The 15,868-nt window shown below is 41.5% G+C and overlaps 2 protein-coding genes across 3 annotated transcripts; one reads left to right on the top strand and one right to left on the bottom strand.

Moving 5' to 3' along the window:
- Nucleotides 1–2,641: 2,641 nt before the first annotated feature.
- On the top strand, nt 2,642–8,088 carry LOC115012833 (tripartite motif-containing protein 35-like). Its single transcript, XM_029438664.1, has 7 exons — nt 2,642–2,922; nt 5,082–5,177; nt 5,287–5,523; nt 5,617–5,639; nt 5,728–5,846; nt 5,923–6,119; nt 6,875–8,088. Exons 1-7 carry the CDS (start codon nt 2,674–2,676, stop codon nt 7,520–7,522), a joined length of 1,569 nt encoding a protein of 522 aa, XP_029294524.1. The 5' UTR covers nt 2,642–2,673; the 3' UTR covers nt 7,523–8,088.
- Nucleotides 8,089–8,340: 252 nt separating this feature from the next.
- On the bottom strand, nt 8,341–15,636 carry LOC115010904 (long-chain fatty acid transport protein 1-like). Of its 2 annotated transcripts, XM_029435808.1 has the most exons (14): nt 14,901–15,061; nt 14,643–14,820; nt 14,392–14,530; nt 14,012–14,267; nt 12,999–13,166; nt 12,291–12,360; nt 11,674–11,765; nt 10,763–10,872; nt 10,460–10,669; nt 10,244–10,370; nt 9,979–10,116; nt 9,029–9,193; nt 8,745–8,891; nt 8,341–8,663 (listed from the first exon to the last, which is right to left on the bottom strand). In XM_029435808.1, exons 2-14 carry the CDS (start codon nt 14,810–14,812, stop codon nt 8,506–8,508), a joined length of 1,950 nt encoding a protein of 649 aa, XP_029291668.1. In that variant the 5' UTR covers nt 14,813–14,820; nt 14,901–15,061; the 3' UTR covers nt 8,341–8,505. The 2 variants fall into 2 exon arrangements, with proteins under 2 accessions (XP_029291668.1, XP_029291676.1); XM_029435816.1 differs by lacking the exons at nt 14,643–14,820; nt 14,901–15,061 and adding an exon at nt 15,572–15,636 and having other exon boundaries at nt 14,392–14,445.
- Between the last annotated feature and the right edge of the window lie 232 nt (nt 15,637–15,868).

Raw genomic sequence — 15,868 nt, 5'->3', positions numbered from 1 at the left:
TTTTTTTTAAACACCATTTTCTGCATGAAACATTACTTTAACGATTATCAAAATAGTTGCCGATCATATTTCGACTAATCGATGCAGCTCTACACAGAGTTGATATGGAAGCAACATTATTATTGTATTCATTTGTGGATTTATTCTGCGTGTGTCCGCATGCACTTGTGGGTGTTTGGTAAATAGTGACATTCTTTGCTATTGAACATGAAGGACAAAGAGTGAGGTTAAAGGTGGGCCGGCTGCAAAGAGAGGGATGACATTATTACATATTAAGAAATAATACATACATTTAATATTAAAGTTCCAAAACACATACTATTTCAAAGCCAACATCATTTTATTAACATCTCAACATCAGTCATTTGGAGGCTTATGTAAGATTACTCAAATAGTCAAGAAAGATACAATCTCTTTCGTCTTTATTAAACTGATCACTCTCCCTGCACCGCTTCCTTTACTCACACACATCATTTCATTGTGGTGGACTCAATACAATTGATTTATGTTGACAGTCAATACTTAAGACAAACCCCGCTGACGCCCTCATATTCTAGTTTATGTGCAGCGATGTTAAACAGTGGAATCTGTACGAGGAACTGTATTTAAGTGAAAGTGAGGACCTTTCTCAGAATTATAAAGAAATGATGATTGTAGTCGTTTGTGATTTGACGCTGACTTAAGGAAAATGGAGGGATGGTGAAAGTGTCACAAGCGACAATCTGCTGTTGTCATTGAGCAAACTGATGACAGAACTGTGCAGTTGAGATGAAAGACTGTGTGTCTTAGCAAACATCACAATTGTCATCACCGTCAGGATCATCGGCGCCGAGGAGGAGGACGGCAGACAGAGAGGATCATGGAACCGACAGTTTTACAAAAAACCATTACACACAATTTGAGCAAACACACATGCAGAGTAGCGTGATGTGTTTCGTCTCGTCTCAGCCGGTGTGTGAGAGCCTGCTGCTCAGGTGTGTGACCAAATCTGTCGCATAAATCCTTTCCGATGATGGAGGTTTGAAGGTGCACGTGCACACAATCATGCGTGTATAGTGACGCCCGTATAAACAGTGTGGACATGGATATGTCTGTACACGATAACAGCTAAACCTGCATGACAGTGAAAGACGCCCTTGAAGCCATGTTCACAGAAATCATGTGTGTTTGTGTTTTGTCTTTGATGAACACTTTATTGGTCCCACACAGTAAAAAACAAGGAATTTGTTCTGGCATTTTTAAGTTACTCAGTTTTTGTCAACTTTTTTGTCAACTTTTGAAATGATGAATATCTATGCTAACAGTAAAAGTACACTTTTTGCAACAAATGTGCAAAACTCCTGAAGTAAAACATTTAGTATATAACTTAAACATGAACCATTTTATAAATATTATAATGTTTTGGTATTTTTTGCAAAGACTTGTTAGCAATACCACCTTTTCTATTAATGAACATACTTATGGTGTTGTATCATCGTGAACAAATCGTTTTGCTGAATGAACTGAAGTCATTCAATCCTGAAACGTTTGTTTCTCAATTCAGTTGAGCTCTCAGTACGCTGTGGGCGGACGTGCAGGGACTCACTGAGTGAGAGAGTCAAGTCATTCATCTGCAAATGTTTATCCGACTAAATTCTCAGTTCACTCGTTAGCAGCCGAAGGTTCAGCCGTGTTTCAGTTCAGTAAAGTGGGACTACGTGCAGTCGGAGCTCCGACACTGAACAAATCTCTCTAAAATGTAATTACATTTCAACCTCCCCACAAACAAACAGGATACATGCTAATTGTGAACTTCCTGGGAGGAAGCCATCCAGAAAAGGTCTTAAAAAGAGCACTGCACCCCTGGGAGCCTGACATATATCTACCAAGTGCATGCTAACTTTAAAACAGGATATCAATGGTGCATGGTCACATACGTGAGCTCATGTCTGTCTGAGCATATACCACCTGACCTGCACATTGAGAATAAACAGATTACATGTCATTCATTTCACTTGGGAGCATGTGATTCACTGAAATAAGATTCACCCGTTAAAGCTGATCTGGTCGACATGTTCTCCTGAGAAGCTCAAATTGTTGAAGGCAAGTGAAACTGGATCCTGTTAATAGTGCAGGCCTGGCATACAGTGCACGGAGTGCTACTGTGTTTCCCAAAAGTGTACAATCATTTAATGCTACATGTGAAGTAAAAAAAAAAATCACACACTCGGCACATTACAAACATTCACACAAGTAAATTACAAAATGGCATCAGACCCACAATTACACTTTATTTTTCCATTCAATGAAAGAAGTGCAATACCTCTACCGGGAGGGGGGTAGTAATCAAAGTTGCAAGCAAAGGCACATGAATGAATTTGGCCTTGGGATGTGAATGTACTATAAATCATCGCAGGGTCATGGAAGTAAACCTGACACGCAGGGTGATGTATGGCTACATCTGGTGTAGGCACGTTGGCTAAGCTTCAACTTTGGGAAGGAGTGTGTAAAAAGATCTACTGTAAGTAACTTAAGCATATATCAAGACTCATATATGGCAACTGCACATACAACACTGATGCCAAAAACACACAGACGCACTGCTCCTCCCTCTTATCCTGCCCTCCCATGTCCCAACTCTGTTTCATGCGAACTAACAGCTTCAGTGTGACTCCAACCAAACTGGCTTCAAAGATGGAGACCACCAGCGGCCTCTCCATGAGCTGCCAATCCTTCCTCCCCGTCTCCCTTCACCGAGCAGAGGCAGAAGGCCTCGCCTCGACGCCCAGCTCAGTCGACTGTCCGGAGCGGTGTGAGGAACACGAAGAGAGCATGTCCATGTTCTGTTTGGATGACCTGGAGCCTTTGTGTGAACAATGTGCGGCTGTGAGACACACAGGACACAGAGTTTACCTCCTGACTGACGCTGCAGCCGACTGTAAGGTATGTATCAGGTATCAGGCTCTGCAACTACGAGAGTGTAACTGCATCAAAGACATCAACTCTGCAACTGATGTCATTATGAGAAACATTATCCTACAATAAAGCTGGGGGAGAAGTAAAATAATGTTTGGATATTTTCCATCTTCAGCTCACTGCTACTCTTTGTACTTTGCCCACATTTGAATGCAGCAATTGACATATTTTACTCTGCTTTGTTTCTATTTGTACTTAAAGGGCCGGTAATATTAGTGTAATACTTAAGGGGATCTATTAACAGAAATGGAATATAATATTCACAACTATGTTTTCAACAAGAGTCGCCGCCTGAATTCCGTTGCTCCTAAAGTAGCGACGTGGTAAGGATGTCCTCTGAGCGAGGCGAGGGTCCTGAAAGATACCACTCGTTACCGCAGTCTTGTAAAGGGACGGGTGAGCGGAGGGGATGGTTGCAGTCTGTGACCGCAAATCCTACACACTGTCCCTTTAAGTAATACATTGGTTCCTACACCTTTTGGCTTGTTTCCACTTAAAACAAAGCAGCTTCTTCACGTGACACGCTCTAACACGTACATTTGTCGTGAGCAGTTCAACCAAAATGATTTTCCTTCTTTAAATTATTTCATTGAAATATGTTTAGTGGCCTAAGCGCCTAAAACTATCCAGTATTTCACAAGGAAATATGAATTTCTATGGACAAATAAGAATGTGTTTGTGTAGAGGAATATGTTTTTGATCTCCTCCTATCACACTCATCATCTTGTGATCCAGAGGTTTATCTTGCGAGGGAGCCACTGAAGTAAAAGGCCTGAAATAGGCCTGCTTATTCCTCCACAGAAAGCAATAAAGCATCATGCCGAAGGATTAGATACAGAGCAGCTGGCAGGAATTCACTGTTGTCCTCGAGGACACTTCAGCACGGAAGATGATTGCCATCAAGAATGCTTGAATGCTGGTCTTCCAGGGAGAGTCACCCTGCTGCCACAAAGCCAAACAACTCAGTGGTATAAAGACGTCAAATAACAGCAGAGCTCTCGACGGCACAGGCCAAGATTTGAAACCTATTTTATGCCGAGATGAAGGAGACCCCCTCATGACTGTCTAGTACTTTTTCATTAAGATGCTTCCTGTGACCACAGCAACTGGATATTTCAACAAGGAGCCAGTCAGGCATTTTTTCATCTTCTGTAAATATTTATTTTCCTGCCCAAACAGATGCCGCCTGTTAATCCAAGATTAGTTTACACAGGCGGAATTTAGAGTGAGGTTTAGAGAGGCACCGAGCTGAAAGTTAAGCCGGTAATTACTGTAGCTATCACCGTGTCACAAATGCATGTTTATATCTCATTAGACATGCAATCTGACCGACACACACACCAAAATGCTGAACCTGAAACCTGAAGAGCTGGTGTGTTAAATAAGTTTAAATGTTACTGATTTTCTAATACTGATGCCTTAAAGCAAAGTCGCATTTTAATGTTTCAGTTGGTTGAAGTCGTAACTACTTGTGACACTGTTTGGTAGTTTGATCAATGGTGAGAAACTTCTTTCCTTTTTGTTTTTGATTTCATTATAGATTTTCCAAAACAGAAAATCATAACAAGGGGGGGGGTTACTTAATGCACGTGTTTCTGTTTAACACGGCGTGTAACCATAGGAACACATCATTGAAAACATGATCTTACAGCAGCACATGCTTTACTCCATAAAACGCATAAATATTCCAATTTTTCTTTTATGGACTCACAATATTCAACCACAGCGTCAAGATTGTTGACACCAGTTAATATTATGAGTCCAATAATGGCATTATTTGTATTACAAAGCAAGGAGGGCATGAGTAAATGAAATGTAAATGTGATCATATGTTTTATAAGTAAAATTCCACACAGGCTTTCCCTTGTGTTTCTTGATTAGGACTCTTCTCAGGCTAATGTAGTTTGGTGAAATGTATTCTTTTATAAACGCAGCATAAAATGTGTGCATAAAATCTGCAAACTGTAGCTGTCAAATAGCTGTTCTTTACTCAGGTAAACTACAAGTAATTGCGCTTAATAAGAGTACTTGAGAAAATGCACTTACGACTACTTGTCTTTGGCTACCCTGTGACAGCTGCAACAGATAGCAATGGAGCTAAAAGTAATTCTCCTTGTGGCCACTAGGAGGAGCTCAGAACATCACTAAATGGACTGAAGAACAAGAGGATTCACTTTGAGAAAGTCACACAGAGCTGTGGACATGCATCCAGACACAACCAGGTAGAACTGCAACTAAAAAAAAGCAGTCAGAACTAAAGTTCAGATGCATTGCTAACTTTGGGATTAGTTCTCTGCTCACATATTTCCTTGCTTTTTGTGCTTTTCCCAGGCTGAGTCCAAACTCACAGAGGAGCACATGAAAAAGGAATTTGAGAGTCTTCACCAGTTTTTGAGAGAGGAGGAAGCAGCCAGGCTGCTCGCGCTCTGGGGGGAACAGCAGGAGAAGAAGAAAGAGGCAGAAGAACAGATACACAAAATGAATCAAATGATAAAGTCTCTGGAAGATAAGATCCAACTGGTTGAAGAGGAACTAGATGTAGGAGGCGACGGGGTTGGATTTTTAAAGGTAACACCAATCTAATGTTGCATAATTAGGCAATGACTAGGAAAAGGTGTTTATATTTAAAATAGTAACCATGTATACTCTTTTTTTTTACAGCAATACCAAGACACAATGAATAGGTATGTGACATTTCTCTGTATTTTTACACACAAGCACATATGAATGCACAAGTATCACTGTGTGCATGTTCATGTTTATTCACTGCAGTACGTGGGGAGATGACAGGGAGCCGCAGAAGGTTTGCAGACCTCTAATAGACGTGGCCAAACACCTGGGCAACCTTCAGTATGCTGAGTGGGAGAAGATGAAACACATCGCCCCGTACAGTCAGTCTCTTTATATGAATGCATGCACACCCTGCTCCCTCCCTCAGTACCCTCTGACCCCCTTTGTATCTTCCAGCTCCAGTGACACTTGACCCCAGGACAGCCGGGCAGTCTCTGAAGGTGTCTCCTGGGTTAAACAGCGTCCATATCACCCCTGGACCCTCACAGGGACTGTCTGTCCCGGTCCCAGCTAACAAGGAAGGTTTCCACCCTTATTCCTGCATCCTGGCGAGAGAGGGCTTTGACTCAGGAGTGCACTGTTGGGATATTGAGGTATTCACAGACTGAGCCTGAGCAGGGAAACAATGTTAATTATTGTTTAATATTAGCTTAGAGAAGATCAGTGCACATGATTTATAGTCTGCCTTTTAATGTACTGGTCACTTTCTTTATTCAAGTTTAATACATTTTTAGTATTTTTGTTGTTGTTTTGTAATTATGTAGTAATTACATGTCACTGAGAGTAAAAGTAATTTTAAACATCTAATCTGTCACAGTAGGGATATACGATACATAACACAATATACCGATATTGACAATAACTGCGGTATTAAAAGAATGTTGATATTGATTTCATGATGATGTTGTGAAAATAATCCAGAGCCTCTTAAATCATTCTTTACGTTCTCGCTTAGTCTCCCTCCCCAAACACCCTCGACACAAATGAGTGTAAATAATTTGCCGAAAGAGACAAAAGGCTCAATAAATAAAGTTAAAGATGAATTTGACTGATAACATTATTTATTTTTAAATTTTCTATAGATATTGCTATTATATTGTTATCGTGAATAGTTTTGGTCAAGATAATCATGAAGTGAAAACCTATTATCATAACAGCCCTATGTTACAGTTAAAAAAGTACATTAAGCCATTAAATGTTGTCAATAACCCAGGTATTGTTTGTATTTACTAATGGTGTCAAGTAATCCACTACACGCACCTTGAGATACATTTGTTTCTGAGCTGCTAGCATATGATTTTTCACTGCCATCCCTCCCGTTTGTCTGTTTCTGTACTGATTTCAACAGGTTGGTGACACCAACAACTGGACTGTCGGTGTGGCTGCTCAGTCAGTGTCCAGAGCTGCAGAGTTCGAGGCCTGTCCAGAGACAGGACTCTGGTGTATCAGCCTGCGAGAAGACAAGTACATGGCTCTGACCGCTCCCGCTCAGAACCTAAACTCAGATCACTTCAGCAGGCTGCGTGTGAGGCTGGACTGGGATGAAGGGACGCTGGAATTCATGAACACTGACACTGAAACACATCTTTTCACATTTAGACATCGCTTTGATGAAAAGGTGTACCCATGCTTTGAGAGTATGTCGTCGAGCGGGGGCTTTGCTGTGTTGGCACAGAGAGTGAAGGTCAGCATGGGGTCAGATTATGTCCCCGGTGAGGACACTGCTATCACTGAGGTAGACATTACCGCTGCATCGACAAAAAGCAGCGGCAAGATGTCAGAGTGTCGGACTGAAGACAAACACTCAGCTGGAAAGGAAAAGACAAAAGACAACAAACCTGCTGTCAAAACACAGAGCAGCAAGCCCAGGTTCAGTGTGGCCTACCATGTTTCACTGAACAGAGCCCGAAACATCACCAACAATGAGTCTGACAATCACAAACAAATCCGGATGAATCATGTTGATCATATGGTTAATCATCCGTGTGTCAACTAACAAGAGCCTGCAGCAATACTGAATAATAATGCCGTGGTTCACATTCATAGTGTGATCCTCAGTGTTTAGTGATGCGAGCAGCATGGCTGCAGGGATGGACACTCCTGTGGATGTCAATCCTTCCACCACTTTGGTCAATACTGAAATATCTCAACAACTGTTAAATGGATTGCCATGAAATGATCGCACAGACATTCATGTTCATATCCAGATGAATCGTGGTGATTCCTTGAGTTTTCAAACTTTTCATTTCTTCAGTATTTTGGTTTATGACCAAATACCTGCAAAAGTAAATAACCCTTATGTTCCATCAGCTGTACTTTGTGTTTAGTGCTATTAGCAAATGTTAGCACGCTAACATGCTAAACTAAGATGGTGAACATGGTAAACATTATACCCGCTAAACATCAACATGTTAGCACTGTCATTGTGAGCATGTTAGCATGCTGGCGTTAGCATTCAGCTCAAAGCACCGCCGTCTTGTTTACATTTAAGAATTGATAAGATTGGATTTTTTGTTCCTAATGAGTGTGATGAAAATATATATTTGATGTGTCATTATTTAAATCCCCTCAAATTGTATATATTATATATATATATATATATATATATATATATATATATATATATATATATATATATATATATATATATATATATCCCAACAATAGAGGCTAATAATGCAGGTTTTACTTTAAATTGAAAGTTGAGTTTCGGCTCCATTTGTCCCGTTTGTTTCTGTTTTCTTTAGATCATGGCTTTAAAACATTTTGTCTTCTATTCAAATGCAATGCAAGAAAAACAGCATTAAATTTTGTTTAAAAAAAATAGTTTATTCAATTGTAGAAAAATCCGCACCACAATCATATCTCCACAACAGTATTTACAGATGTATTTCTCCCTAGAAATACATCCCTTTGTTTACCTTCTCTCTCCCTTTCCCCTTTGATACACACTATCCTCTTCAACAGCCTCCTCCTGTCTCATAGACGCACTCTGCCCTCCATGATGGCGTTATATAGTTCATCAGTAACAGCCTCGTAACGCCCAACACGACTGTTCAGAAAATAAATCTTTTCACCTTTGTCTTGTGGCATGTATCCTTCCTTCTGCAGCCGTGTCTTTTTGATTTTGAAGGTACCTGAGGACAAAAATAGAAACTTAACTTCATGCGTTACTTTGTGAATGTGTGGGTTTGCATGTCCTCGCATCAATGACTCACCTGTAGTGTCAACAGATGGCATGAGTCGCAGGAAGACGGGGCGTGCGTAGGACGGCAGAGTTTTCTGTACAGCGATCAAGAAAGCATCGAGGTCAAACCAGCCTCCTGTGTGAGCTATTGCTGCCATACCGGCCTTCCCCTCCACACCTGCACGCAGACAGACGGACAGGTGAGGTCATTCACAGAAGACTACTGGATTTCACACCCATATTAAGCCCTGAATCTTTTGTACGTCATTCATGCGGCTTTGTATGTTTTTTTCCATCCTGACTGTCTCGTCTCACCTGGTACAGAAGCTCCATAGACGGCTACAACAGTGTGTCCCAGCAGGCGGCTGAGGACTCCCTCCACCTCTGTGGTGGAAACGTTCTCCCCTCGCCAACGAAACGTGTCTCCGCTTCGGTCCCTGAAATACATGTAGCCGTAGTCATCCATCACCAGCATGTCACCTGACAGACAGACAGACAGACAGACAGACAGACAGACAGACAGACAGACAGACAGACAAGAGACATAAATAATCATCATCATCATCATCATCATCATCATCATCCCTGGAGGGGACCACAAGAGTATTGAACAAAGACGAAGGTAAAGTCTGTAGTGATGATGACTCAACAGTACAGTTTTGACTTTGATCCGACATGATGATGATTCACTGTGTTGTTTGTAAATGTGGTAATTGAAGATTTCTCATGATGATTCTTTGTCGCGAGGCTTTAAAGTGATAGGAACGTAATATCGTCGGGTAGCCACTTCATTTCAAGGGTTAATAAAGTGTAGCCTGTCTTTTAATCAGCATTTGTTGTTATGGTTTTTTCACTCATTGGGAGCTAGAATGCATCCCAGCATGCACTGGGTGGAAGGTGGGAAGCACGTTGAACAGATTCTCAATCCGTCATCACAGACAGTGAATCACTAACAATCACATCTATATTTAAAGTCTCCAGTCCAGCTGACTTCAGACTGTGGGAGGAAACATGTATGAACCCAGACAGTCGATCATCATTAAGCTCCAGTCATGCTTTCCGCACGGACATGAGCTGACAAGGAATAATGATGGAGAGAAGTTGGGGATGGGGAGACGGAAATTTCGGATGTGCACGGGCAAGCGAAAACCCGACAAAGGGTCGTGTCTGAGGATGTTACGTCACTTTAGCGACCCTGGCCGATGCGTGAAGCATAAATCAAGCTTTATTCTGACTGTTTTACAAAGAGACACAATGAAACATACCTGAGACGTAAGCAGAGTCCCCCATCTTGAAGACATTGTGAGCTATTTTCTGATTGGTGGAATCCTTATCAGCGTAGCCGTCAAATCTCCTGAGTGGATCAGTGGAGTTGATGCGTCCCACTAACATGCCTGGCTCACCTGCAGGGAGAGACAGAGAGGGACGGGAGAGAAAAGAGAACCTTTTGATACATCTGTGGCTTTGTGTGTGTGTGTGTGTGTGTGTGTGTGTGTGTGTGTGTGTGTGTGTGTGTGTGTGTGTTCTCACCAGGCAGACAGGGTGTACAGAGTCCCTGTGAATCCCTGAGCAGCTCTCCGTTCTCCTCCTCCACCCTGACCAGCCTGATGGGGTAAAAGCTTGGCAGGATGCGACTGTTGAAGCCGCACGCCCCCACCTGGACATGTGAGACACGTACATGAGACAGGAGGACAGGAGGGGGAAATCCTTCAATCTACCTGGAACACATCTAACAACAACACACACCTGTCCGTCTACGTTGAGCAGGCTGCAGTTGCACTCTGTGGCGCCATAAAATTCCCCAATTCGTCGGATTCTGAATCTCTGGACAAACTCTTCCCACACAGAAGGACGGAGGCCGTTACCGATGGCAACACGCACCTGGTGATGTGCCTCGGATGAACAGATCGGCTGGGCCAACAGGTAACGACAAATCTCACCTATGTATTGAACCACCTTGTGAGAAAAGGAGATCAGTCAGGGTTGGTTCAACATATTCAGCTGGGCAGCCTTCGTTGTTAATTGAATATGTTGGCAGTGTGTACTCACAGTGCAGTTGTGTTTGACACAGTCCTCCCAGAAGCGACTGGCTGAGAACTTCCTTCTGATTACAACAGTCAAACCAAAGAGCAAACACTGGCCGACACCCATGATGGTACCTGTATTTTCACACACATGCACGCATACATTGAATATACACAGAAGAAAGAAAGACATAATGATAACAGTCGACTTAGGCCCTGATCAGAACCATCATTCATGAGAGCGAAGCGCTTTGCTCGCCGCCTGCGTTGCTGAGCGCCTCGTGTTTTTGCAGGAGCAAAACATCGGGTGACTTGAGAAGGAGGCCTTCTGAGGCAGCGATGACAAAGTGTTTTTTGGGCTGTTAACTAACATCCATCTAACCCTGAGGGACTAAGGACCGGTGATTTGGTGGTTAACTGCCTAACAGATATTTTTGACACGTACACTTGATCGAGATGTTACAATTGATCTAAGTCAGGGGAAGCAAAATAAATCATCTTTTAATTCATTCAAATCAATATTCGACAGGGACATAAGTAAACAATACAAGAACTTTTAAAACTAGTAACCGGTGGGTTCATTAATAAAGGAGGAGAGAATCCCAGCACACAGATACACCAGTACAGCGATGATGATGTGTTAGTGTGGTCGTGACAGTATAACATCTTTGGAACTGTTATTAAATATGATTATGATCATAATAGAAGCAGCATGGTACAATTGGTATTGTGTTATACATTGACAGTATAATACAAAGAAACCTGTCATGTGGGATGATGACACTTTTTCTTTGTGTATGGTCTTCAGCTTATGTGACAAACAACAATTTAAAACGCGTTTAAAAAAGACACAATGATATAGTTTGGGGAGCAAGCTAAATTGGTCTCTGAATATCCAACAATATGTCTTGTTAGAGATGGAAGAAACAGGCCTACCTGCTGAGTGATACAGGGGAAGGCAGCTGTAGATGACGTCGTCACGACACAAGCCAAAGGAGTGGAAACCAAAGGCAGCGATGCGGAAATACCTGACGAGAAAGATGGAATAATCTGACTGACCTCCATCATCACCAGACCTCAGCTCGTTGAAAGAGTCCTGATCATTTTACTTAAGTTTGAGTGAGTTATAAAGGGTGAGTTTTTCAACACCCTTTATAGGTTGTTAAATGTCCCTGACCTCAGAGTGAGAGTTACTAACTGGATTATGCTTGTAAATTCAGATGAAATGCTTAATTGTCATTGCAGGTTAAAACACAACAAAATGTGGTTTGTCCACTTCACTTAGCAGCATATATTAAATATATTCAAAAGATAATTATTTAAATATATATATATAGTCATATACTGTAAATACATGGTGGATAAAACTCTAAACAATTTAATAGAAATAGTCAGATGTGTGTGAGTCAGTTGTTCTGCAGCATTTCCTAAAACTTGCAAGTGTCCTTTAAAAATGTGCTTTCCACATTTGTTTAATTTGAGTTTCCTTCATAAACATAACATCAGTTCATCATAATGATCATCGGTTCAGACGAGATCACAGATAAACTCACCGACTGTGCACCACAACAGCTGCCTTCGGCATTCCCGTTGTACCAGAAGTGTAGATGTAGAAAAGTCTGTCTGCATGGAGACAGAGAGGACAACACAGGAAAAGAAAATTGAGTTGTTAAAACCTGGATTTTTTGTAGGGAATGTTGTTTATTTGCCAGTGTTTGGCGTGTGTGGTATGCACCCGGACTCCCCCCCATCATTCCTGAACAGGTCTCTGTCTCTCCTTGCACATCTTCAGTATGTCTGACAGGCTGTGCAAGCAAAGACTTGCCGTCTGAATTCACATAGGAATGTCATGTGATGGCAAAGGTAACAACAATACAGAAAAGCAAATCAATAAGAGAAAAAGGAATGCACAGATACATCACCTAATAACTCAAAAGTGAAGATAAGAGGGATATTTAAACATATTATACCAGATAAAAAGTCTTAAATTGCATTTAAATGTTGTATGACATTCAGTGTGTCTTTCAAGTGAGTTGATGATTTGTTTAACAGTCGTGTGTGTGCTCATGCGCGAGCTATCAAGTGGTTTAAAGAAGACATGAGAGAGGTAAGTCTGGCATATCACTCCAGCAGGCAAAGACTTGCTAAGGAAAAGAGGGTGTTGCAATCAAAACTATTTGTGATATGTAACATAATCAAATAATATGGAAAACACAGTCATACCGGCACCCCCTGTGAACAAACAGTCAGCAGAGCCTCACCGTTGAAGGCCTTCCTGAGTGTGTAGCGTGGCGGGTGTTTGGGCGAACCGTCCAGCAGGGCGTCCAGGTTCTGAACCTGGAGGCTGCAGAGCTCCTCTTCCTCGTCCTGCTCGCCACTGCTGAACAAAACCATGTGGGGCTGCAGAGAGCCGCTCACCTCTGACACCGCTGGGAGACATTAGAAAAGTCATGTGTTACAAATGTGTCTGAAAACTGCTGCACTGTCTATCAGTCACAATCTATCTAACTGAAAACTATGTAACAAAAATAAAAGATTTAACAGTTCAATTGAATTGTAGTTTCTGTTAAGATGACGAGACACTGCTGTGTGTTTATTTTGGCATTGCTCAATTGTGAAGATTTTCTGGTAACAGCTATGAGCTTTTATTACTGAGAATATTGATGAGTTTCTTCTTGCTTTGGAGGAATGTGTTGTTTTGTCTCCTGGAAAATAATACACAGGAAAAACCCTCATGTGTACACGGTTGATCTTATCATTTGTAAGATCCATATCCATTCCCATAACGGTGAATCCACAGGTAAAAAGAAAACATGCTTTGTTGCCTTTAGCAACTAGTTAAAACAATACATCAATTCACTTCAATTCAACACTCTCTAAATCCAAAACCTATTAAAACCAAAACAGTGTGTTAAGATTTTTTATATAGATCTTTATAGTATATTTAGTATAGTTTAAAATATATATATATATATATTTTATCGTCTTTATTCCCTTTTGTACATATTATGTAATTGTAAGCAGGGTGCAAAATAATCTTTTTTGTTGAAATTTTACCAGACACATATTAGAATACCATTATTTATTTTGCTGTTGAGTGGTGCAAAGCTTCTCGCCACTTTCCTATATTACCAGCATCTGGCTAATTTTGTGCCCTGCTTGTATGTTGTCTTCAAAAAGAGAGAAATCAAAGTCTCTTGAAGTGGATTTGTTGGTAAACGCTGTTGAAAATGTAAGATGTCTTTATTATAAACCAATATCTCCAGCTTCTTACCTTCTCTCATCTCTGTCCCGAACACCATTGCACGAGCACCAGACACGCTGACACAGTGCAGCAGCGAGTGCTGTCGAAGGTTGTGGTTTATGAGTGCGGCCTCTACGCCGATCATAGCCAGACCCAACCATAGAGCCACCACGAAAGGCTGGCTTTCCATGTACAAGGCCACCACGTCTCCCTCAGCCCATCCCTGTGCCAGGGCCCAGTGAGCCACAGCATGGCATCGCTCCTGCAGCTCCCTGAAACTCCAAACCTAGAAGAAAATGAAAATGCAGTTAACAATATGACTGATATAAGGGTCTGTAATTCTGGTTGATTTCCATCTCAGTGAAGGTGCTGACGCCCGGTAAAGCTGCATTTATTTGTAATCTCCTCACCTCTCCTGTAGCCTCATAGATCAAAGCAGGTTTGTCTGGGTGCAGTGTCACTGTCTGGGCAAACAGGGCAGGGATAGTGCTTCTATTTCTCAGATTACGATACATAGAAAACCTCACTCGCAGGATAACAACCAGACACCTTTTAGATAGAGAGGAGTAGAAAAGGGAGGTATTATAGAAAGTTAGAAATGGGGATGGAGTAGGCAGTGTGGAAGATGAATAATACATGCATATTCACAGAAACTCCTTACATTAGGTCTCTTTTGATGGTGTGTAGAGCGACATGTATGAACTTCCAGGAGCCCCTCCAGACCACGCAGAGCCCCAGTCCTGCCAGCAGGCTGCATAGCCAGGGGAGGGAGAGCAGTCTAGCAGCCCCAAACATACTGAGGCACGCTGTGACACCACTCATCAGAGGCATAGTACTATCTGCAGGCATACGAACAGTGACTTCATGCACAACAACAATCACAATACATAGAGTTATGGTTTGGGGAGAGGAGGCTTACCTGTCAAAATGTTTTGTTATGCTACTCCACCAAGAAATAAAGAAAGGAGTGACAGCAGCAAATCGCTCCTCCGGTCCAGAGTCCAAAAAGAGTCCAAAGCTATGCCAGTAAACTTTTTTCCAGAGGAGCTGTCAGAAGGAGGCTACAATAGTGCTGTGATGAGCGGCAGCACGCACTGAAGCTGAGAGCAGCGCAGGTTACAACTAATAAACTCGTGCGTCACTGCCGCGTGGCTCCCCCGGTGTGAATCATCCCCCGGGAGAACAACATGTCACGTAGAGTCTGATTTATTCAATTATAACTGTCTGTTTTAATGGGAAGTAATAAATTGTTCGTTTCATGATGTAACTTTCAGAAAGTCTCATATCTTAAATAGCTGTGGTGAATACATACAAATAGTCACATACACATTCACATTCAGTCACATACATACATGTGACTGAATACAAGTAAAATAACTGCATTTTATATGCAAAAGTGTGTCAAAAGTTAAAGCCTTTAAAAAATGGCGCCAGTTATGTTGGATAATAAACATACGAGCAGAATTTAAGAGCAGTTTGTTTCATATGGTTAGCAGTTCGTCGTGTTTATAAGCTAGCTAAATAGTCTGTAAAGTTCTTATAACTTAGCATACTATGTAGGTTAACTACAAAAAGTACAAGCAGGCCTACCTCAAAATTGTTGAAGAAGATTGAGCACATTCCCAATGAAGAGTTAAAGTTCATAAGAAACACAGCACACCTCTGCTCAGGGTTTGCTGCTCCAGCCTGACTTGGTCTGTTGTGACAAGTAGCAGGTTAGTCAGCGTGCTAGCTTTATGACTCGTGCTTCATTTATCGTTAATGTTACATAGTCTCATTTTAAGTACTATAGTATATAGAAAGTATAGCTACTTTCCACTACAGAAATATGTTATAATATAATTGTCATAATCATCATGTCTGTGAAGTGTTATGAACAGTTATTGG

The sequence above is a fragment of the Cottoperca gobio genome, chromosome 1, assembly GCF_900634415.1.
Source record: "Cottoperca gobio chromosome 1, fCotGob3.1, whole genome shotgun sequence".
Lineage (NCBI taxonomy): Eukaryota > Metazoa > Chordata > Actinopteri > Perciformes > Bovichtidae > Cottoperca > Cottoperca gobio.
Note: the sequence above shows the minus strand (reverse complement) of the source record. Positions and strands in the feature narration are given on the sequence as shown.

Coding starts and splice junctions, on each gene's coding strand:
- LOC115012833 (XM_029438664.1), top strand. CDS start 2,674: ATGGAGACCACCAGCGGCCTCTCCATGAGCTGCCAATCCTTCCTCCCC. Junction 5,178..5,286: donor ATGCATCCAGACACAACCAG/GTAGAACTGCAA, acceptor TGCTTTTCCCAG/GCTGAGTCCAAACTCACAGA. Junction 5,640..5,727: donor TACCAAGACACAATGAATAG/GTATGTGACATT, acceptor TATTCACTGCAG/TACGTGGGGAGATGACAGGG.
- LOC115010904 (XM_029435808.1), bottom strand. CDS start 14,812: ATGCCTCTGATGAGTGGTGTCACAGCGTGCCTCAGTATGTTTGGGGCT. Junction 12,361..12,998: donor ACTCAGGAAGGCCTTCAACG/GTGAGGCTCTGC, acceptor GTCTCCATGCAG/ACAGACTTTTCTACATCTAC. Junction 10,873..11,673: donor TCCCCTGTATCACTCAGCAG/GTAGGCCTGTTT, acceptor GTGAAAATACAG/GTACCATCATGGGTGTCGGC.